At 50.8% G+C, this 23,908-nt stretch overlaps 1 protein-coding gene across 1 annotated transcript; it reads right to left on the bottom strand.

The window, feature by feature from the left end:
- Positions 1-8,389: 8,389 nt before the first annotated feature.
- On the bottom strand, positions 8,390-13,241 carry CCDC42 (coiled-coil domain containing 42). The gene is given in 9 exon segments (XM_065647639.1): positions 8,390-8,515; positions 8,517-8,567; positions 9,032-9,190; positions 10,252-10,473; positions 11,224-11,424; positions 12,318-12,422; positions 12,547-12,652; positions 12,967-13,122; positions 13,204-13,241. Coding segments are annotated over 9 exon segments (1,164 nt in total).
- Positions 13,242-23,908: the final 10,667 nt, after the last annotated feature.

Raw genomic sequence — 23,908 nt, 5'->3', positions numbered from 1 at the left:
TGGAGTTACACCACTGATGACTTTGTCTTCTTGTAATGTCTTCTCTGAAAACCTAAGAAACCATCCGGCCTTTCTGTCCTTGAGGGTCTTCACATGCCTTCTTGTGCCTTCTCCTGCCTGCTCCTCTTCAGCAGGTTGCAGTTAAATCACTGGCATCTGCTGCAGCCACAGGTGCCCAACCGTAAAGTGATACACCCATTACTTTTAAAACAGGGTTTACTAAGACCCAGGCAGTGTCAGTTGTACAGGACTATCCTCTGGCTGTCGAGGGGCAACCAGACATCCCCGTCCGCTTGCCAGTGGTTCAGGACATAAACTCATTCTAAAGGTTGTCACTTTGTAGAAGTCTCAGGGAGCAGCAGACCCATAGAGAGGTGCTTCTTGCCAGTGCCCCACTAACAGCCACGCTGTCCCAGGGGGAGGCTGAAGCGACTGGGCTCACAGGTGGATGGATGGATGGATGGATGGATCCCCACTGGACCAGCTCTGCCTGGCTCAAGCTTATGCCCATGCATGACATTGCTCCACAGCACACTCTGCCAAAATGGGTGTCTGTGGGGTGCAGACAAGTCAAGCAAGGCCTGAACAGCTTGGTGTAGGATGGAGCAAAGATTGAACTGGTGAGATGAGCTCACTCCTGCCAGAGTGTGATGAGGCCACAGGTGAAGCAAGTCCCAGCTGAGATTAAGTCGTATCTGTAAGGATGTGCTTTCATACAGCTGAAGTGAAATTCTGCTTTCCAGCACCACAAATCTGAGTCCAGACCTCACAGCTCATCACAGGGCAGCTGGCAAGGAGATGATACCACCCTCCCACTGAGCTCCCACCTTCCTCCATGCCTGGGCTTTGCCCAGCCGTTGATGAGCATGGCCAAACTTGAGCACTAGGTCCCGACTGACAGCATGTGTGACAAGCACTGTGGAAGAGGAAGATGATGGTAATGGAGGTCCAGTGGGTTGTAATCTCTGTGGGAAGATACATCTAATCTGTAATATTGCTAGAGACTTCCACTGTGGCAGGTGGCCTGACAGACAAGAGTTAGTCTCATTGGCATTAGGCGCTCCATAAAGCAGGGCTGGCTCTCTAGCCATTGGAGGAGGGAGGCCTCAAGGCAATCCCTTGGTTGCAACCCATGGTTTCCTATCTCTTGCCTTTCCTCCCAGGTCTCCAGCCAGAGTCCACAATCTGCTCTCCTCCAAGAGGTTCAACTTCCCGTCATTGTTCATGCTTCCCACTGCAGCACCACCGTCAAAGAGACTTCCCAAGAAGGCTGGTGCGAGCTTGAATGATGGCATGTGTCCTCGGTGCCACATCAACAGTCATCACCCCCATGACATCAACGATCACCGAATTCCACCCGAGCTCAGCTTGGAAGAGGTGTGTGCAGCAGCTGCAAGCGAATCCATGACAAAGAGGACCAATGTAATAAAAAAAGCACAGGGAGCTGATGTTTGGAGAACATTGTGCTCCACCATTCAAGACATGCTGAGGCCACAGATGATGTCTCATCCTTAGCCTTGTACCACCTTGTAAGTCTCTATGGGATGATTCTAGAGGATTCTTGGTGGGGAATATGTCTGGTCTGGGTTTCGTTGTGTTTGCATCGCTTTTATTGCGAGGTGCTGAGCAAGGCGTGAAGGGCAGTGCCCAGAGCCGGCTGAATGAAGGGCTAATTCTTGTGAAGTTACCACCTGAGCAGAGACCTCGTGTGGTTTACTACAGACAGATGAGCTGCTGTCCCCACCTCACTGGATTTAGTTTTCAGCTCCAAGAAAAAGGAGGAAATTAGAGCAAAAGAGAAAAGGAAAAAAAATTCAGAGGAACAGGATAACATGCAGAAGGAAATGAAAACTGAACAGGAGACTCAAAAAGTGGCAGGGGAAGCTGGAGACAGCGGGCAAGAGACACTCTCATTGCCAAGAGGGCACTCGGTCCTGCCCTGCAGTGCCCCAGCCAGCGCCGCTGGGCTTGGTGCCATGAGCTGGACATAAAGCCCTGTGCAAAGACTCATGGCACCCTGAGGTCACCCACTGTCTCAGTTCCTGTTGTCCCTTCTGAGCATCCACCCATGTTGAGGTGGCACAGCCAGACCACCACAACAGAACAGGGACTCTCTCGCTGGGTGTGAAGCCCTCTCACGTCTTCTGCCCTGTAGGCTGCTATGGCTTCACTGGGTGTCCTGGGGTGGTCTCCCATCTGGGTGGCTGCTCAAGAGCTCTGGCTGCCTTCTGGCCAAAATGCTGATTCCTCCAGCTCAGTCTTGCTGCAGTTGCTGTAGGGTCTTGAGATGGTGTTCCTGCCTGGGTCACTGTCTGACATGCATATGTCAGTGAGATGGTCACAACCCATTTGACTCTTTCCACTGTACCTAATAGCACATTCATCCTTATAAAACACAATGCAGGTGGGATCCTTCCTAGTGCAATATCATAAGCAGGTCCAAGTCCTTTCTGCATTTCTTTATCAGCACAGCAACCCAGTGTGTGGGAACCTGTTCTCTAACCTTTGCAAAGGGGTTTCCACTCATCCTTCCTGAGCAATCTCCTCCCCACGTGGCTCTTACCAGCAGCCAGAAAGGTCCACAAACTAAACCAGTCCCTCTGCATGCTCACAGACCAGGGTGCAGGGCTCAAATGGGCTGACATGACACCTGGTCATCTCTAGCAAAATTGACCATGCTTTGGTTCTTGTCACCTCTGAGTCGACTTCAATGGTCTCAGTCTGAAGCCTGCTTTGTGCTGCTTATTATTAATGTCCTACAGCATCCTACAACCACCACCTGCCAGTTCCTGGTGCTCTCCTTGCTTGGGAGAGGCTTCAGCATGGGCTGGAGGGAGCAACCTGTAGATCACAGGGGCAAATAAAGCTCCTCTCTTCTTTGCCAACCCTGTGTAACAGAGTGAGGTGCAGTACACAGTTGAGGCTGCTGTCCAAGCAGGGGTGACAGGCTGTCATCAGTAGCATCCATCCTGGAGTTATAGGACAGGTTGGGCCACTCACTCCTTGCTCTTCCAGAAACTGTCCAGTGTCTCCTGTGTCTGGTGTCTCTGCAGTCACACACATGGTGCAGTGCAGGTGTTTGCTTGGATTCACATAGACCAAAGGCTCGAGACCTGCAAGTCCCACTCCCCCTCACTGTCCCTGCCTTCCCCAGGGTCTTGGGAGGGATGATTAACTAAAATAGTTTGTATGGTTGGACTGAGAAGGAGCCAAAGGCAAGGAAGGGCCCTTGTTTCAAAACTTGCTCCTCTAATTCATCCCTACCTCCACCCCACAAGGCCCTAAGAGCCAGACTTAGAATCATTTTAGTTGGAAGAAACCCTCAAGATCATCGAGTCCAACCATAACCCATCCCTGGCACTGCCCCATGTCCTGAGAACCTCATGTCCGTCTGTCCAACCCCTCCAGGGATGGTGACTCCAGCACTGCCCTGGGCAGCCTGTTCCAGTGCCCCACAGCCCTTTGGGGAAGAAATTGTTCCCCGGATCCAGCCTCAACCTCACCTGGGGCAACTTGAGGCTGTTTCCACTCCTCCTGTCACTTGCTACTTGGGAGAAGGGACCACCACCCTCCATGCTACAGCCTCCTTTCAGGTAGAGAGTGATAAGGTCTCCTCTGAGCCTCCTTTTCTCCAGTGCTTGGGCAGGCAGGGAGGATGGCCATGGGGAGACGGGCAACGTCCTGACCTGTTCTGTTCTGTTTCCTGGCTGTGTTTGTGTGGCTGGTTGTGGAGAAGGAGTCAGGCTGCTGTCCTCATACAATGCTGTCCAGCCTCTATTTGAACTGATGGCAAAGTTGCGCAGCACACAGGAGCGACACTGTTCATGTGCATTGATTTCAACCCAAACAAATAAATGTCTATTGGAAGCTTGGTTCGTGGATAATTTCTGCACCTCTGACCTTTGCAGAGAGATGTCTCAGGCTGTGTCACAGCAGGGTGGTTGAAGTGGAACAGAAATAAGATCCTTTGGAGTTCCCTGGTATTGCAAGAGTACAGAGCAGCAAAATATTCAGCCCTTCCATTTCTGGCTCTTGACCTAATGTTTCTCTTTTAGACCAGGCTGAAAAATCTTTGGAAAGGCAAGAAACTGCCTCCCTGGGTTAATCTTTAATGCTCGGAGCCCTGAACTCTTGATATATTTGTTCACTGATAGCAGCCTTCTGTCCTCACCAAGCCTCAACGCTGCCATTTATAGAGGAGTTGTGGAACATCCAATGTCTTCTATATGTAACACTTTGCCTAATGGAGCACTGAAGGGGGCTGTACCATCTCTTATCTTGGCCCCTTGACTCTTCCCCACCTGTATCCCACCCCCAGGTGCTCTCAGGTGGAGCAGCAGGACAGCCAGGCCTGCAAACTGTAGGGTCTGGTGGGTTTTGGTGTTTCCTGTCCTTAGGATGGGTGATTAAAGAACATATGAGAAGCACCTTGTGGTGGACATACTGGAGAAGACAAGGAGGAGGGAGATGGGCTGAGCAGGAGCAGAGAAGTAGGATGGAGTCTGTGCGTTACTGGGTCTCATTGTTGTGTAGGACCAGGGAAACCTGCAGTCGCTCACACGTGCAACATGCTTTCATGCCAGCCACTGCTGAGAGGGACCAGGCAGCTCTGGCACTCACATCCTCCTTTGGATCAGGTGGCTGGAAACTGCATGTGCAAAAACAATGCTCTAATTTGAGTTTAATGACTTCCGTGTCTTTGCCATCTGCCATCCGATAGTTCTTGGCATGCTGAGCCCTGGATAAGTGCTGATCATAGTGTGAACAAGCCAGCAATGTCTCCTCAAGTCACTGCTGAAGACAGCGGTTGGTGCTGGCCCAGGGTTGTCCCCGTGCCTTCTTGCAGCGTGTCCAAGAGCGGAGCTAGCAGGTCTCCAGGTGGAACCATCCTACAGGATCTGGAGCTGACAGTGCCCTTCCGTACAGCCGTGCTGGGTCAGAGCGTGTCCCTGCCCCTCGGGCTGCTCTGAGGCATGAGCCCCTCCAGGGGGAACCCCACCGAAGTGCTGGGGCAGAGCACAGCGCAGCAGCGAGCACCGGCCTTGCTGTCTCGCGCCCACACCCGTGGAATAGCAGGCTGCTCGCAGGAAATGTTGAAGGGTCCAGACTAACCCAATAACAACCTCTTAATATGCTGGGGATTTTCCATCAACAAGAGGCAAAACAGACTGCAGATTTAGCTAATACTTTAATCACCTCTTCTCTGTGCCAAGAAAAAGAAATCTTGCAAAAAAACCCCCCCACCCAAGCCCAAAAAACACCATGCAAACAAATTCAAACTCTGCAACTCCCCAAGGAGAAGGCAGGCTATTAACAGAAACAAATTGTTATACACAGCATCACAGAACTGAAACCCTGGTACCTGATTAGGTAATTTTAGTCTTTTTTCCATATCCAATGGCATCATGAGTCACATGGTTTCTCTTTGCCCAAGAAAGCGAATAGAGCTGGTAGGAGCTGCATCTTTGCGGTGCTCAGCACCCTGTGCTTGGGCAGCAGATCCTGCCATCTCCTCTGCTGGTGCTGAGGTCCCTGGGCCAGGAGGATGGCTCCACCAGGCAGGAGAAGGGGTGCATGGTGGATGGTCCAGGAAACCCTGGCAACCGTGGTAGTCCCCTCTCTGGAGCAGGACTTCAGGATCAACACAGCTCCTGCCTGGTTGGACCAACGTATCTCATTGTCTTTCTGAAGGTTCCTCAGAAGAGCTCAGCTCAGGCATCCAGATAAGAGGCAAGTCTTCGAAATGGCCAGCGCTCAGTATCCAGAGGACTTCAGGAAACCTGACCCACCAGTGTGTCCTCTCCATAAGCCCAGCCTGCAGACAGCCATGCCCTCAGGCCATCACCCACAGAGCGTCAGGCTCAGAGCTGCAGCCCCTGTCTTCCTCAGGGACTGGGCAGAGCTGCCCCTCTCAGTAGCTCCCATTAGCTCCCGTCAGCTGCCACCCGTGAGATGCACCAAAACGAGGGGGTAGCTGTGGGTGGAAGGAGGGGGGGCAGCTGAGTCACCTCTCAGGATGGGTGTAAATGCTCCCAGTCCCTTTGAATATGTCAGTGCCGAGACGAGATGCAAGGGCACAAACGCACATTTTTTCTGCTCAGATGAGTCATGAGTTGACTTTTCCAGTGCAGGCAGCAGCTCTTGGTTTCATCACCAGTGCTTCTATGAGACATTTACCAACCTCTGGGACCCCTGAGGACTGCAGCAAAGTTCACTCCCTCCCGCTTGTTTTTTCCTCTTTTCTGCTGCTGTGTATTTGGTCTGACAGAAGAGCAAGGATGGCGTCTGAAGATGCTGCTGGCTGGGGAGCAAAGGCTTTCAGACCCAGCCCTGGCACAGAGAGCTGCTGTCCCCAAGGAGGTGACATGCTCCTCGTGAGGCCCAGTCCCTTGAGACCTGCCTCATGCCTGCAGACCGGCATAGAAATCACTGGACACAGCCGTGGAAACATAGAATCATAGAATGTCCTGAGCTGGAAGGGACCCACAGGGGTTGAGTCCAACTCCTGTCCCTGCATGGGACAACTCCAAAATTCACGCCATGTGTCTGAGGGCGTTGTCCAGTCACTTCTTGAATATTTTCACTCTTGGGGCTGTGACACCTCCCTGGGGAGCCTGTTCCAGTGTCCAGCACCTCTGGGTGAAGAACCTTTTCCTCATGGCCAACCTGACCCTCCACTGGCACATGTTGGTGCCATTCCCTCGGGTTCTATTACTGGTCACTAGAGAGATCAGCTGCACCTCGCTGCTTTTGCTCATGTGCAACGGGGCTGCATCCCATCGGTGGGGACATCCTCCTGCCTGCTTTTCTGTCACCTTAGCTCCTTCCCTTGAGGAACAGCCCACTCTGCCACTCCATGACAGTTATTATCCCCGCTTTGCAGAATGAATACAATGTAATCCTTAAAGTGTAGGCACATGGTGGCTGCAGAAAGTTGCATCAGCTTTTACTTTTCCTTGCCAGCTGAAATGCAAACTGTCACTCACCTCCCACTGCTCTGGGGATCTATTCAGAAGAACATGGGACATGTTATGGCCCACACTGCATTTACATGTCAAGGTTTCAGAAAGAAATGAGTTCCTCTTCCACATATAGCAGCTGAGAAACAATTACTGCCCTTGCCTCTGCAACAAAGATTTTCAGTATTGTGTTTTCTTCTGCACTGGCATCACACTGAGGATGCTGCACAGGGTCATTTTTCTGCTGATGGGTGGTACCTCACTGAGCTTCAGTGGCCCAACATGGGGCTGAGCTCAAGAGGCTTGAGGGAAATGGGGTTTCCAGGATGAGTTCTTGCTGAGACCTGACCCAAATTACCATGTTTCTAATTGACTTTATTCCTATAAATTCAAGCCTGTAGAGAAAGCAACTGCAAAGGCACAGAGGGAATGTCCTCTGTTCACTCTGCACCAAGTGTTCCCACCCCAAACTCATCGTTCCTCTGCTGCCCTAACGAGCAGCAGCACCAGCCCTGGCGTACATCTCTTTTCCTTGTCACTCATGAAAGCACAGATTTGGGGAAGGGAGAGGATTAATCTGTGTCTTCCTCACTCTCAAAGGGATCAGCTGCCTGAGCAACCTCCAGGCATAAACACAGACCAACAAACACAGACCAACTGGACTCAGACTTTCCTGGAGGATGCATTAGCTGAATCCACCTCACTGGGCTCAGGACAGGAGAAACTACTGGAGAGAAGGGAGCAAGAGTATATGATCAATGGTCTCTTTGATGCAAAAATCTGTAAGCTTATGTCATTGGGTCTTTGGTCCATTCAAATGTCCTCCCTAACAGACTCTGAGCCCAGCCTGAACTCCACAGTGTGGCTCCAGAGCCATTTTTAGGCCTCTTGTTTTGCATTCATCATGTCAGCACTCATGATGAACAGCCAAATGCTTGGTGCGACCACCCTGGATGGTTCATCCTTCACCTATATCCATTCTCCACACTTTCCCTAACATCTTGAGTGGGAAGGTGAGTTTTAGTACATAGCATATGGCTGTGCAGCAAAATCCACATCTGTAGATGTGCTGGGTGTGGTGGTGGAAAATCTCTGAAGCTCTTCCAAAGCACCATCCCCCACCCTGCTGTGATGTCCCTCTTAAACATCTCAGAGCTTAGTCTGGGTGGAAGGTCCGAATGTGAACACTAGTACTAATCCTTATTTGAAACTATACTCCTGTCCCAGCCTGCTCTCCCTATCTTGCGTGCTTTGCTGGGACACTGTCTCCTGCAACCAGAATCCCACCTACCAGAGAAGGCACCCCATGGCCTGTGGGGTGAAGATGCTCTGATGTTTCCAATCCTCCCAGGAAACTGAGAGACACTTTAAAATCTTTGGTTATTTTTAATAGTATGAAAGGGACTCAGCAACCGGGCAGGACAAAAGAGCTAGAAAGGTTTTGAAACTTTGCTGATGTAACCCAGAGTGGAGTCCACAACATCCATAGGGCTCCCTGTCCTCCTCTTGCCCTTAGAGCTCTTGCTTAGATGCTCGCCGGTGGCTCTCCATGTCCTTCCGTTTCACCTCTGTAATGACGTCTTTGAGGTCTAGGATAGATTGCTGAATCTAAGGTAGGGAAGAGGGATGGTAGAGGTCAGAGCAGGGGTGGGAAGCAGAGCAGAAGGGAGCCTGTTGGCCCTTTTGGAGTGCGAATTTCACCAACCAAAGTGAGCAGGAGGATAAAGGCATTTGCCTTGCTGGATCTGCACCACCAGAATGGGCTTTTACAGGCGAGTCAGAGTTCAGGGCAGGGGTGAATGAAGCCAGACCATAGCCATGGGTTGATCTGCACCCCCTGCCCCAGCCTGCCCAGCTCGCAACAGGCACCCACCCACTGCTCTGCCTCCTGGGACGAGACAGGTTTGCCTGGTGTCCTCTGCCCCTTCCCCATGCCCAAGAGACAGCCCAGGTGGATAGGAAGGTGTCTGTTGGGCACTTTGAATTCTCTGGGCTTTCCCCTCCCGTTGGGCAGCTGGGGCTCATTACTGCTCCTCTTTCTGGGCAGGGAGAGGGGTCTGGCTTGGCTCTACCATGTCCAGGTGTCTGTGGCTGTCATCCTCCGGCACATTCACTTTTGCTTTCAGCTGCGTGTTCACGCACTGGAAGAGGTTGTGTATGGCCATCTTCATAGTTGTCAGCATCAGGGCATTCTTGGCATTCGTGTTCTGGATGTCGGCCCAGCGAGTTGTCTGAGGAGGGGAGGAGGAGAAGGAGGAGGAGAAAGAAGGAGAAGAGACACATAGCATGGTGATATGTCCCAGCAAAGATGCTGCTTCAGTGCTGGAGACCCTGGCTTCCACACTAATTTGTTTTGCTAGGAAGAACCTGTCCTTACCCAGGGCTGTGCTGGAGGTGGTTCAGCTTGGTGTGGTGGAAGCAGATCCAGGAACCACCACAGCTGCTCCTTGCCCCAGGAGCATCCCCATCTCTCTGCCAGCTCCTGCACTCCTCATTCTGGTGGGTCCTCCAGATACCCGACACCCTGGGGGCAGCACATCCCACCGCCACCCGCCCAGACCGGGTGCTTTCCAGCTTTGCTTGGTGGGACCCAACTCCTGGAGCTCGGAGTAAGGGAATTTGGCAAGGCCCCCTCAGAGTGATGCAAAGGGAGCAGAGGCCAGCAGAGCTGAGGGCATTTCTACACCTTGATGTGCCTTGTTATAGCCCAGTTGACCACCAGTCTGGTCACTTTTGGACTGGTAAGGACGGAGGAGAAGGCGTGAGCCCTGGTGTGCAGATGCTGTGCAAAGGATGAAAACAAATCATAAAAAATCAGCAAAACCAGCTTCACTCTGAGGCCCAAGCCATGAACAGTGGAGAGCACGAGATGTTCCACACTGAAGCCCCATTACAGGGATGATGCTGCAAGGAATGGTGAATGGAAATGAGTCTGACCAGGCTAGACAAACCCAATGGGCATGTGATGGAGCATGCTTGGATTTTGTGCCGAGGCAAACCTCCCCAAAGCCTGGGTAGCGGACCTCTTTTGACTGTGAGTTCAAACAAGAAGTGAAAGATCCCGGTGGTTTTGTGAGGGCCTTATTTTAACCCCTGACATAAGCTGCTCCAGACCTGGTCTGTCATTCATCATTCTGCAGCCCCTTGGAGGGATGAAATTAGGCATCTCCTCCAATCACAAAGTCTGCTACTGGGCCTTGCCATGACCCTATGGCTTAGGGAAAAGCCATCAGCTGGTCTTAACACAGCCAGGCCTTGGAGATCTTCCCATGCCCATCCCGCAGTTCCTCACCCAGAAGCGGACATCACTTTGAGCCTGCCCAAAACATTGTTGGAGCTGCTCCAGCTCATTTTGGTACTGCAGGATCTCATCTTCTTTCTCTGCCCTGTACTGGTCCAGGAGCACCTTGGTTTGCTTACACATTTCCTTGTTCTTCTCTTGTGACTGCTGCAGGTCCTTGTGCATCCTCGCCAGCAACTTGTAGCGGGAAATGACGTCCTGGATGTCCTCAAACTGCAGCACAAGGATCCTGGGGTTAGTAATCCTCTTGCCCTTCCCTCATCACGACTGCAAGTCTCGTGCTGTTTGGCACCCTGTCCTGACCAGGGACAACACCTCCCCCAGCTGAAAGATCTTCCCCTCTTGACGAGCCTATTGCCCCAGCTGGTTTGTGAGCATGGCCACATTCCCCATTTGATGACATCCCATTGTGCCAGTCCCAGAGCTGCCACTGCCAGAAGCAAGGGGAGATGTTGTACCACTCCCCAGGTGAGAAGTACTCTGACAGAAAACAAAGCAGAACTGCAGCTGCCAGTGCCAAGTCACCCAGACATGGGAGTGGGGCAGCCGGACTGCAGGAGTGACGGACTGATGCCTGGACATCCTTGAGAAAGGGCACAGCTTTTCTGACAGCTGCCTGGGCTCCCATTCTCGGGCAGCTTTGCACTTCTCCCAAACCATCAATGTTACATGAAATAGTGAACAGAAAGGGGTCCCCATTCCCCTCAGCTCTGTGCTTTTCCCCCTTCTAACACTTATTCTTTGGTTTTCTCAAGCCTTCACCTCCTCTTCTGGTTTTCCTCCTCTCACTCTGGTCCCCCTGGCTCACCTTCCTTGCAGGGAACCTCCTCCCATCCCACCTGAGGTCTCTGGGTTTGACCAAGTGTCATGATTTCCCAGGACTTGCCTTATCTCCTCCAGGTTTAGCATCCACATAAGGCCATCCCTGAGGCCCTGATCTGTCTCTCTCATGTCCAAACTCACCTGTGGTGAGATCTTCACCACATCCTCCAGGTATTTTTTGAAAACGGAATACTTCTGCACTTGGTTGCTGAGCTTCTGGTGTTCCTTTTTCAGGGCTTCAAGTTCCTTCTTAGCTCTCAAAAGCTCCATCTCCTTTTGTGTTTTCTTCTCTCTTTCTCTGATGGCTTTCTTCAGAGCTTGGACTCGCAGCTTATCATCTTCCTAGTGAAGTTTCCCCCACCAATACACACACACAGAGAAGGAAAGGAAGGCAAGGGAAGATGAAGCTGGGTCACCCAACAGCACTGGGAGGAGATACACTCACAGGGGATAGACCGGTGCTGGAGCACCCCTGGGAACATTTTCACTCCCTGCTTAACATGGCGTGGTACAGGCCTTCCCTGAAAGTTTGCTTCTGGAGCTCTAAAATACAGACGCCGGAGCAAACTGTTATGAGGGAGAGAAGAATCCTGAAAGTTTGCACTGTGATGGATACAGGCCTCGCCTGAAAGTTTGCCTCTGGAGCTCCAAGACACAGACTCCGGAGTGAACAGTTATCAGGGTACAGGCTCCTGGAGAGAAGGTCAGCAGCATTTGGCTTGGCATATTCCCCCATGCAGTAAATAATCGAGTGAACCTGCCACCAAACTCTTTTAAGTTGCACTTCTCTTTGAGAAATCTAAATATTGTTCTGCAGTAAGCGGAACCCTAAATTACTGCCCTGCGACACGTGGTCACCCCTCTTGCATTGACCCTTTGGTCTTGGAGACAGGCACCTGGGACAGCACTCTGATTTTCAGACCTACTAATATCTGTCCTTGGAGGACACCTGGGTGTCAACAGTGGGGACAGCCTGAGATCCTTCTTGGGGGATGTTTGGGGCCCTCAGGAGATCACACTGGTACTGGACAAGCTCTCTGCTGTCCAAGCCCTATCAGGGCTTTCCACATCTGTAGTACAAACCCCCATGCTCTGCCAGTCCTGTTCCTCACCCCTCCAGGCTCAAGGGAGGCTTGGACAAAAGTGGTGGCCCAAGACTGTCTCCCCAGGGGAGGGGAGAAGGTGGTGCTGTGGCTCAGGGTCATGTCAGCAGAGCTGATCAGGAGCAGGCGTACCTTTAACATCCTCACAGATTTCTCCATGTAGGTTTTCAGCTGATCCTCCTTGGCATGGAGTTCCCTCCACCGGCGGGCTATGTCGGCCATCTTCTCCTTGAAGGCCTGGCAGCACCAGAGCGAGGGTGACATGGCTGCCCGCACCTGGAGCCAGTCACCTGCCCATTGCTGCCCTCCAAAAAACCACAACCCCCCCTACCATGCCCCAGCACCCTCCCAACTTTTTCACCTCTTGCTTCTCCTCCAGAGCCTTTTGCACCTGTTTGGCTTCTTTCCTCTTCTCCTGTAGGCGAATAAATGGAGACAGGGAGCCCTCCTCTGTCAGCCTGTGTTTCCTGCCACAGAAGTTTTCATCAAGGTTACATGTTGGGTCTGGTACCTTGGCAGGGTGCTGGACTGTGTCCAGAGTGGGATGATGGGGCAGAGCATCCTGACACCATCTCACATCCTGGCAGCATGACATCCCCAGAAGGGAACCCTCTGACAGAGCAAGGGCCGGTCACAGGGAGGAACAGGGCTGGGGAAGGGGGGTAGGAGAGGAGACCGAAGTGGTGGAGATCAGGGAGTTTGCCACCGTGGGGGAAGGAGGGATGGAGGAGACAGGAGAAGAGGATGGAGGGGATGGGGGTGGGTGGAGGAGTCCCCTCACCTGAGCAAGGGCAGGAGGTTCTGCCTGTACTGCTTGAGGAAATAGGCCGGCAGGTCCTCCTCATCTTCAGTGGCTATCATTTCAGCCACCAGCAGGGCCCAGAAAGCCCAGGTCCTCCTGGCACCGCTGCTCTCCCAGGTCAGCCCAGGAACTGCTCTGCAAGCCTGGGAGAGGCAGCCGGGCAGGGGATGAGCCCCTGGGTGCCTCTTGCCTCTGCTTTCCCAGGACCTTCCTCACCTTGGTCCTGCCTGTGGCCACCAGCTGGTGGTGCCCATTTGGTGTGGAATGATTGCCAGGAGCAGTTGGAAGATGCTCAGGTGGTTACTCGGCAACTGAAGCGTGTGATGCCCACACACCAGCGAGGGGGACTGACCACTGTGTCCAGCACCAGGACCCTTCAGCACTGAAGGAAATCTAAACAAATGCAGATTTCTTTCCCTTCCTCTCATTTTTTCCCATTTTTCCTCTGCTAAGAATCAGCCACTGTGTGCTGTGACCTCTGCTGTCTTGGGCAGGTATTTCTGTGTCCCCCCCCATCCACATCCCACTGTCTCAGAACTCGGGGCATGAGTTTGCTCCTTCTCTGTCTGTCCAGATGGAAAGACACTTAAACTGAGATACATCCTCAGGGATGTTTGATCACTGTACTGCCCGTGGTTCCCTGTGTGGGACTGAAGTCTATAATTCACTAAAAAAAAATCTCTTTTTTTAAAAAACTCATTTTATTTTTTCCCCAGAACAAGGCATTTGACAAAGGTCCATTGCCCAAAATAAAGCAGAGGTATTCATGGGCCAGGTGGGGGAAAACCTACAGAGGATGGTAACTTTGGGGTCTGCTCCTTCCACAGGACATTTCACCCTCTGATGCTCCCTTCTGTCCATCTCTGGCTTCCTCTCTGGCTTAACATACGAGAGTGTTTCTGTGAGCTACTGAAGCTGAAACACCCCTGCCGTGGTGGAAAAGCGTATATGACTCTCTGGGGGAGAAATCTTCATGTCTGTTAAGCTCTGACTTTCATCAGGGAAGTTGTTTTCAGGCAGACGTCACCTCTTGCTCATTCTAAACCAGTAGGAGCTGGGGAAGGGCTGCCAGATCCATCTGGCACTTTAAACAACAAGAAGATGTATGGCCCGGGAAGGGGCCATTTGTTATTTGAGATGCTTCATGTAGAGACAAATGACCCAACGCAGAGCAGTGAATGTGCCTGGATTTTACTACTGAGGTTCAAATTGGTCCTGCCAGTGGCAGGTGACTTCTCTGTCCATCCCGAGGTTTTCATGGGGCCATGCCCACCCTGACAGGTCAGGCAGATTAAACGCGGTCTTCTGGAGCAGTTTCTGGACCTTGGCAGGGACAAGCCTCACCTGGGAACAGGGCTCGTGCCTGCCTGTGAGGTGAGGGGCTCAGCCCTCCCTCCAGCAGACAGGGACTCTCTCTGGAGCAGTCCTGCCCACCCTTGTTTACCCTGGGCTGGAGGAGCTGCTGGTCCCCAGCAGAGCATGGGAACCCACTGGATGAGCAACCAGGGAGGTCTCAGCACGTCTGAATTTCAAGTACTTGCTGCAGAGCTGGCGCTGGGGCAGAGTCTGTCTGCGAAGCGACAGTGGGATGCTCTTCCAGACAAGCAGAGCTGTGGAACCCTGTGCGTCCTTGTCTGCAGTGGCTGTGCTGATTTGACTGAAAATGAGTCAATTTTCTTCGTGCAGTTAGAAACCTTTATTATAGCTAGCATGCTCATTATTTGGAAGGAATAGAGGAAGGGGGGCACGGATGGGGCAGAACTTGACTGACAGCCAGATTGATCAATAAGAGTATTCCATCCCATTAGTGTCATGCTTCATATTTCAGGCGAGTCAGGGGACCAGCAAGACCCGATAAAGCCCAACAAAGCCCAACAGAGCCCGACAAGGCCCATCAGAGCCCGACAGGGCCTGAGAAAGCCCGACAGAGCCCGACAGAACCCTACAGAGACCTACACAGCCCTACAAGGCTCGACAGACCTTGAAAGGGCCCGACAAAACCTGACAGAGTCTGAGAAAGCTGACAAAGCCCAAAAGAGCACGACAGAGCAAGACAGAGCCTGACAAAGCCTGACAGAGCCAAAGAAAGCCCAACAGGGTCTGACAGGGCTCGACAGAGCAAGACAGAGCTCAACAGAGTTCAACAGGCTTCGACAGAGCCCAACAAAGCCCGACAGAGCCCGACAAAGCCTGACAGAGCCCGACGAAGCTTGACAAAGCCCGACAAAGCCCAACAGGGCTGACTTGCAGTCAGTTCTAGTTTTGCTTGGTTTGTGGTGTTTCATCACCAGCCATTGAAATCTTCAAACTCAGATGTATCATGAACTCCTCCTAACCTGTATTTAATGATCTGTTGTTCATGCAGAGCTATTGCATTGAGAGACAGGCAGAAGTCTACATCTGGCAACATAATGAAGTGTTATATATAATACTCCTCCCGTTTACAGAAAATTGCCTGCTCTTTATGGATTTATGGGTTATGGATTTATATTGTAAAATCAGCATGTATCTCTCTAGTGGGATTTAAATGCAAATGCCTAATGTTCTGCAAATACATATTTTATATTTCACACAATACTATGACAATGACACTGTGAGTCATTTCAATAAATTTTGCTCTAAGAATCGATGGCAAATTTTGAAAAATGAGTATGAAAAATTAATTGTTATTTGAAAACGGAAGTTTTCTTTGCCTGTTTCTCCCAGCAAAGGGAAAATGCCTTTTGTCTGTTGCCTAAGCTGTGTTTTAGTCACCTTACCTAGCAGATGGCAGTGGAGAGTGAAATCCTCTCCCTTTAGCAACCACACGGGAGCAGCCGCCGCACCGTGTAATGTACATTATAGCAGCAGTGTGTCTCGATTCTGCTCCAGCTTAGCAAAGTCTTGGCAGTATTGTTCTTAAGGCTCCTCTGATGGATTCCATCCTCTCAATAAAGCAGTGGGAAGTGTCTCAAATAGTTAATTGCATCACTTTGTATTGCAAACATTCGTCATGAGCATTTAGGGTATGACTGAGAGATGAGAGAGGCCAGGTAGGATAAAGTGGTGAATTTAGGCATAGCAGAAAGTTGGAAAGAAGGTATCTATTCAATTTTGCAGCTTCAGTAGTGCTGATCCCAATAAAAGGAGCATGGGCAGGGTGTGAAATTGCTTGGGAGGATATAGGAGAAAGCACAGGCGCCACTGGTGCACCAAAAACTTTCAGAATAAGATTGACAGCTATTTGACACCAAGCAGTGGTTCTGCTGAGGCTGGTCCTGTTGCGATTCGTTGGCAACACTGAGGGATCCAGGTGTTATTCAGCATGTTGAGAAGGGGATTCTTACCCCATCGTCAGTTTAGCTAAGCATATTTTTCTTTAGATGTTTTAATAATAATAATTAAAAAAACCCTGAAAAATCACAACAGCAAAATGCGTTATCCTGTATGTACCTCAGCCTCGAAGGACTCCTTCAATTTAAAGAAGTCCTTAAGATCTGCTCTCTTACTTCTGCTGTCTTCTAGGACCAGCAGGATTGTTTCAGGATGACTGAGAAGGATTTGTGTCCTTTAAAACAGAAGTTAGCAAGTTTTTATGCATTTGTTACACCTTTTTTTCCCAAAGAGATAAAATGCTGAGATTTCTCAAGTCTTCACCACTGCTGTGGGAACTCAGGTTGACTGAGAGACAGTGTATTGGTCAGACTAAGCTCCTGGAGTCAAGCAGTCGTGAGTTTGTTCTCAGCCTGGAACAACTGGAGCAAATAATTTTTGTTACGGCTACCTGCAGGGTAGTTGAAGATGCAAGGTCTGTGTTTCCGCTGATGTGAGGGGTCTCCCCGCAGTTCTCTCGAGGCTCAGTGAGCCCCAGCTGAGCTCCCTATGGCTGTGGCTGCACTGCTCCTATCAGAGAGACAAATCGTTTGCCTGATTTAGTCTGAGTTGACTTTTCAGTGCACTGGGATATATGCAAACCCTTGATCTCTGCCTCCATTTCCCCAGCCACAGTGGAATTGTCCAACATGACGTGCTGAGGCTATGAGCCGTGGCAGGGCAGAATTTCACTGTGAAGGCAGTGGATGGTGGTGCTAAAACCAGTTCTGGTCCTAAAACCTGTTCTTTACAGTCTGGCAGATCTCCTCTTCTCCAGCTCAGAGCCCCAGCTCCTCAGCCTTTCCTCACACGGGAGATGCTCCACTCCCTCCAGCATCTCCGTGGCTGCGCTGGACTCTCTCCAGCAGTTCCCTGTCCTGCTGGACCTGAGAGGCCCAGAACTGGATACAATATTCCAGATGAGGTCTCACCAGGGCAGAGCAGAGGGGCAGGAGAACCTCCCTTCCCCTACTGACCACCCCCCTTCTAATCCCCCCAGGTCCCGTTGCCCTTCCTGGCCACAAGGGCCCAGTGCTGGCTCATGGTCACCCTGCTGTCCCCAGCACCCCCAGGCCCCTTTCCCCTACACTGCTCACCAACAGGTCGCTCCCCAACTTATACTGGAACCTGGGGTTGTTCCTGCCCAGATGCTGGACTCTACACTTGCCCTTGTTCTATTTCCTTAAATTTTTCCCCGCCCAACTCCCCAGCCTGTGCAGGCACGGGGGCGCCACTGCGCATGCGCGGCCCGGAGCGGCAGCACCGCCTTTTGGCCGCCGGGCGGCAGCAGCGAAAAGGAAATAAGGGAGAAATAAAACCCCGAAAAGGGACAGAAATAAAAACGATCTCAAAGTACAAATTCCCAAAGAGAACAACTGCCGCGGGACTGGGGTGCGGAGAAATGCGGGGGGCGTGGGTAGGACAGAGAGCAGGTGGGAGACCATGGGCGGTTTGGGGGTGCAGGCAGCGCCCCGGGGGGCCGGAGGTGTCTGGGAGGCGGTGCGGAGTGGGGGGTGCGGAGGGGACAGGGGAGGGCGCGGGGACACGAGAGCGGGGGGCAAAGGTTGGGGGGGCGTCACGGGGGAAAGAACTCGCGTGGGGCACGTTTGGAGAGAAAGCATTTGGGAGGGGGAGAGACACGCGGAGGGGACGGGAGACACGCGGGGAGGGTGCGGAAGTAGAAAGGCGCACGGGGGCACGCGTGCGGAGTGACCTCGCCAGGGGGCCCGCCCGGGACCACCCGCAGCACACGAGTCACCTGGGACCGCACACGACGGGGAATCCGCTCTGGAGACCTGACCCACGCCAGAGATTCCACACCAGACCATCCCCAGCGATGCCCCTCCAACTGCCGGCGTTTCACCCCGTGTTTTCCTCAGGCTAAAGGAGAGTGGGCGTGGTTTGCTTGTCCATAATACAAAAATATTTTCTATGGCTTCTGCAAAATATCTAATTTTGAGGGGTTTTGGCACTTTCCCACAACATGCTTTTGGTTTAGTGCATGAAAGTGTGGTTCATTTTGCTTTCCAGCTGCACACATCCAGAGAGATTTTGCTTTCCCAGAAGCCCCGAATAGTTCATTTTATTCTCCTCCACTCCCCTTTGCAGACCCATATTCAGGGTGTTTGGGGCATTTTTGTGCCGAGGAGGCGGCTCCCACTCTGTGTGTGCAGCCGCACAGGGGAAAGTCCCCATTTGGGGGAATCAGCCCCAAATCAGGGTGGGAAAAGCGGGAAAAGGAGAAGGAGGAAGAGGCAGCTTTTGAAAGTGCTTTTGTATCTTTTCTTTTGAGAGAGAGATATTTTGAGGTGAGGTAGAGTTTTTAAATCCTTTCTATCAACAGGGTTTCTTTGCACGGCACGGGGTGGGACTGTCTGCTCAAGCGTGGACACCTCCATCCCCCAAGGGGGAGGAACAGCCCTTGTGAAGCCCACTCTCTGCACATGCCAAACCTGGAAGATATTCTGCAGCAACTTGCTGACTCTCAAGACGGGACAGTTGAGCAGCAACATCACTAGCGTGGTGTCCATGGCATCTGTGGTCTGCAAGGAAGACAAAGAGTTGTGGCCGTGTTTCCGGCTGTCCCTCTCACCCCCAAGGGACTGATCTGAACTTCCAGTACCAAGGGAGGACTCCTGCGCTGTTTTGCTGTGCCTGGGAGAGACCCTGCGGCAACGATCTGCTGCGGGCAGAGCAGCCCGTGGTGCTGGATGTGGCCAGGCTCATGGGCAGGGGACAAAGGGATGACGGTGGGAAAGCAGAGCTGAGATCCTGCCCTGCCTTGGGTCTCTGGTCATATCACAGCACAGGGTGGCCAGGGGGCAGCCCAGAGGGTCTGGGGGCTCCTGTAGCTCACCCAGCACTTACCTTATCGTAGAGGTAATGGACCAGGTGGTGGCTTTCCTCTTCTGGACTAAGCAAGAAGACACTCGAGAAGCAGGCTTGTACGAGACTTTTCTCTTTGCCCTCCAGCACTGTCTCCACTGAGCTGCAAAGAGAGAGGAGCCGGTCAGACACTGGTGCTGGGAGCGGTGCCTTGAGACCTCGTACAGGTGGACATGGAACCCTGGGGCAGGGGTCCCCAGGAGGGACGGGCAGGTACCTCAATTCGGTGATGGAGAGCATGGCGATCTGCCGCACCTCTGTGTGCAGTTGGTCCCTGGGCTCCTCTTCCAGCCGCGCCTGCAGAGCACAGCCGGGATGGGACCTGGCAGCTGCCAGCACACAGTGCCACCAGCCCCTGGCCCTCCCCAAGTGCTGTCCTCACAGGGTACCAGTTACCAGGGGTCCTTGCCCCTTTCCCCAGAGCCACCAGGTATCCGCTCACCTTGATATTCTCTGCCAGTTCATATACGCTGCAGAAGAGATCTAGGCCCTGGGAGGACAAGTGGTACTTCTTGCTGGTTCTGTATAGGCTGTAGATGTTCTCAAGAAACTGAATCTTCTGGTCCTCCTCCTGACAGCCAAGGAATAGAGAGACAAACAGGGAATGTGAGATGGGACACACAGCACCACAGCACCGGGGTGCAGTGCCAGGTGGAGACCTGGGAGCAGCAGCTCTGCCGAGCCAGCACCCCCCAGCAGCCCTGCAGCACAGCCCCTGTCAGCGGATGCCAGCACAGCTGCCTTTGAAATGGTCGTGGTTGCTTTTTCTGGCCTGCTGACAAAGGCCTGGATGAAGTCCACATTTTCCTGTTCCAGTCCGTACACAGGTAACCAGCTGGCATCTAATAAAGGAGGAGAGCAGGGAGGGCTATAGAGAGGGTCTGATGGCCAGAGAGAGATGAGGAAGGAGCTCTGCCCTCAAATAATAAAATAATAATAATTTAAAAGGAAGAGATCAAAAAACCTAGTCTAACAGCATCAAATAAAACAAGCAAAAATCAAACCCATTGATTGAGACAAGAAAAAATGATGAACAAATACCACAAACAAGATGAGCAGTGAGTGGTAGGCTAGGTGAACAAGTTTTCCTAAAACAAGTAAAAAGGAAAAAAAATGAAAGCCTATGACAAACTTCTGAACTTTAAAGAAAACTGAAGAGCAATGAGTCATTGCCCAGCTACATGAACAAAAACAGTTGGAAAGAAAAAGAAACGCTAAACAAATTCCTAGAAATTTTAGAAGCAGAAGTATTAAAAAATTGTGCTGAAATAACAGGAATAGTCAATGAAGACCAAAATGAGCAATTAATGGGTGACAACATAAACTGCAATGAGGAAATTGTACGAGACAAAAGAAAGTGTTCAACCACTATAATGATCACCCTGTGAGAAACCAGACAGAACATGAACAAAGACTGTCACTCAAAAAAAAAAAAAAAAAGAAAGGGAAAATTAGCAAGTAAAAATGAACTGTTTCAAACGATGAAAAGCAAAGAAGAGCGAAGTAAGAATTGGGCAAAGAAAGTACAGCAAGAAGTGCCATACATGACCAGTAAGTAATGTGCTAATGAGCAGCAATGTTAATGAATAATGAACATCAAAAAAGAATCCTACTCTCTCAATGAGAAATTAACAAAAAACCCCAGTATAGAAAATTTTCAAAGTAATTCTTTGCTAGAGCAAAATGAACAACTAGCAGGAACATTGTTAAAGAAGTGTATAAACAACAATAAACTATACAAAAATGAAATTATGAGTTAATAAGCTAAAGGAACAGTTAAGATGAAGGGACAAAACACAAGTTATGAGTTAACAGTGATTGTTACAAAAAATCTGTGGCAAGTGGCCAAAAGAGAAAATATTGCACAAAAAGCGAACAGGAAACAATATGAAAAATGGGCAGTAAATAATCACTGAAAACAAAAAAACCAAAATGCTACAGCCTGCTGGTTACTGAGCTGTCAATGCTATAGCTCCATTGATACGGGTAGTTACATTGGCCTGTATGTTGGTGTCACTTCTGCTGAAGAGTCCCTCTGAATTCCCGCCTAATGGAGCTCTGTGTGCCCTCCGAGCTTTAAAAAATGTGAGTTCTGTTTACCATAATTTTATAGCAGCAGATTTTTCTTGTTTAGCTGAACATGGCTCTTAACTCACCAATCTGCCACCTCACTTCATGCCGCCAGCCATGCTGGGCAGTAGCATTCATTATAAACATTTTTACAGTCTTTACAAAGCTAGAAAATTCAGTGGTGATGCTGCTTTAGTCTTTCCTTCACAAGATCGCAAAACAGAAGTCTTAAGATAGGTCTGGAGCTCTGCTGAAGCTGGGTAACTGCATGAATCTGGGTTCAGCACAGAGAATCAAAAGTTTATCTATTTTCTTATTTTTAAGTAAAGTCATCCTAATTACAAGGTAATCAAGCAGGAGCATGATTTTCTATCTCTATTTAAAACAGAGAAAAACTGTCTTTGTCGTCATGATAGTTTTTTTGTCTTTTATATATACATATGTATGTATGTAAGATCCTTACAGGTCCTTTCCAATGCGAGATATTCTATGATTCTATGTATGTGCGTATATAATTATATGTGTGTTTGTGCATTTATCTATTTCTCCTCTACTCGGAAATCCCCAATTGATATCTTGTCTTGCACTCGCAACACTTCCCAGGAGCTGAGCTTTCAATTAGACCTAACATAAGCTGCTTCAGGGCCTACATTCAAAATTCAGTGAGTCTGGAGCAGAGTTAATCACAGAATCACAGAATCACAGAATGTTAGGGATTGGAAGGGACCTCGAAAGATCATCCAGTCCAATCCTCCTGCCAGGGCAGGAACCCCTAGGTGAGGTTACACAGGAAGGCGTCCAGGCGGGTTTTGAATGTCTCCAGAGAAGGAGAATCCACAACCTCCCTGGGCAGCCTGTTCCAGTGTTCCGTCACCCTCACTGAGAAGAAGTTTCTTCTCAAATTTAAGTGGAACCTCTTGTGTTCCAGCTTGAACCCATTACCCCTTGTCTTACTGTTGGTTGTCACCGAGAAGAGCCTGGCTCCATCCTCGTGACACCCACCCTTTATATATTTATAAACATTGATGAGGTCACCCCTCAGTCTCCTCTTCTCCAAGCTAAAGAGACCCAGCTCCCTCAGCCTTTCCTCATAAGGGAGATGCTCCACTCCCTTCATCATCTTTGTGGCCCTGCGCTGGACTCTCTCCAGCAGTTCCCTGTCCTTCTTGAACTGAGCGGCCCAGAACTGGACACAATATTCCAGATGAGGTCTCACCAGGGCAGAGTAGAGAGGAAGGAGAACCTCTCTCGACCTACTAACCACCCCCCTTCTAATCCCCCCCAGGTCCCATTGCCCTTCCTGGCCACAAGGGCCCAGTGCTGGCTCATGGTCACCCTGCTGTCCCCAGGACCCCCAGGTCCCTTTTCCCTACACTGCTCTCTAATAGGTCATTCCCCAACCTATACTGGAACCTGGGGTTGTTCCTGCCCAGATGCAAGACTCTACATTTCCCCTTGTTATACTTCATTAAATTTTTCCCCGCCCAACTCTCTAGCCTGTCCAGATCTCGCTGGATGGCAGCACAGCCTTCTGGCGTGTCAGCCACTCCTCCCAGCTTGGTGTCATCAGCAAACTTGCTGATAGTACACTCAATTCCCTCATGCAAGTCATTGATGAATATATTGAACAGTATTGGTCCCAGAACCGACCCTTGAGGCACTCCACTAGATACAGGCCTCCAACCAGACTCCGCCCCATTGACCACGACTCTCTGGCTTCTCTCCTTCAGCCAGTTTGCAGTCCACCTCACTACCCGATCATCCAGTCCACACTTCCTCAGTTTTGCCGTGAGGATGCTGTGGGAGACGGTGTCAAATGCTTTGCTGAAGTCAAGGTAGACCACATCCACTGCTCTGCCATCGTCAATCCACCTTGTTACGTCTTCATAAAAGGCTATGAAGTTGGTCAAACACGACTTCCCCTTGGTGAAGCCATGTTGACTGTCCCTGATGACCCTCTTATCCTTGATATGTCTTAAGATGGCACCAAGGATAAGGTGTTCCATCACTTTCCCAGGGATGGAGGTGAGGCTGACTGGTCTGTAGTTGCCCGGGTCCTCCTTCTTGCCCTAAAAAGAGCTTTTAAAAGAGCTTTGAGACTTCAGCTGACCTCAGGCAAGGTTTGGAAACAGGATTTGACTTTGGAAAGCCCCTGAGAAATGCACTTGGGCTTGCTTTGTCACTTGCATTCTGCTAATTGGGACAGTCTAACTTCCAGCAACGCCAGCATAGCAATCCTGGGATAACCAATATCCTGTGGCTTCTGAAGAGGGTGCGAGATTGTGTCAGGAGTTGCCTTCACGTGACCCCTGTGGATGCAGAAGTTGACACCACTGACAATGCATGGGACCTTAGTTTCACCAAGGATGATGCCACCACCCACTGTGCTGAAGGGAGATTTGACATAATATTGATATGTCTCCAAAAAGTCAATGTGCATCACAAGACTGGCCATGATAAGGCAGCAGAGATCAAGAGACGGGTTTTGTCCATAGGGGCCCTTTTAGCAGCGTTCAGAGGCAAGAACTGATCGCAGAGAAAACCTGAGCAGCCCGCAGAGGTGTGTGGGAAGACCACATCAAATAAATAATTACATGGACTGAGGAGTGTTTTT

This window comes from Caloenas nicobarica, chromosome 18 (assembly GCF_036013445.1).
Source record: "Caloenas nicobarica isolate bCalNic1 chromosome 18, bCalNic1.hap1, whole genome shotgun sequence".
Classification (NCBI taxonomy): domain Eukaryota; kingdom Metazoa; phylum Chordata; class Aves; order Columbiformes; family Columbidae; genus Caloenas; species Caloenas nicobarica.
Note: the sequence above shows the minus strand (reverse complement) of the source record. Positions and strands in the feature narration are given on the sequence as shown.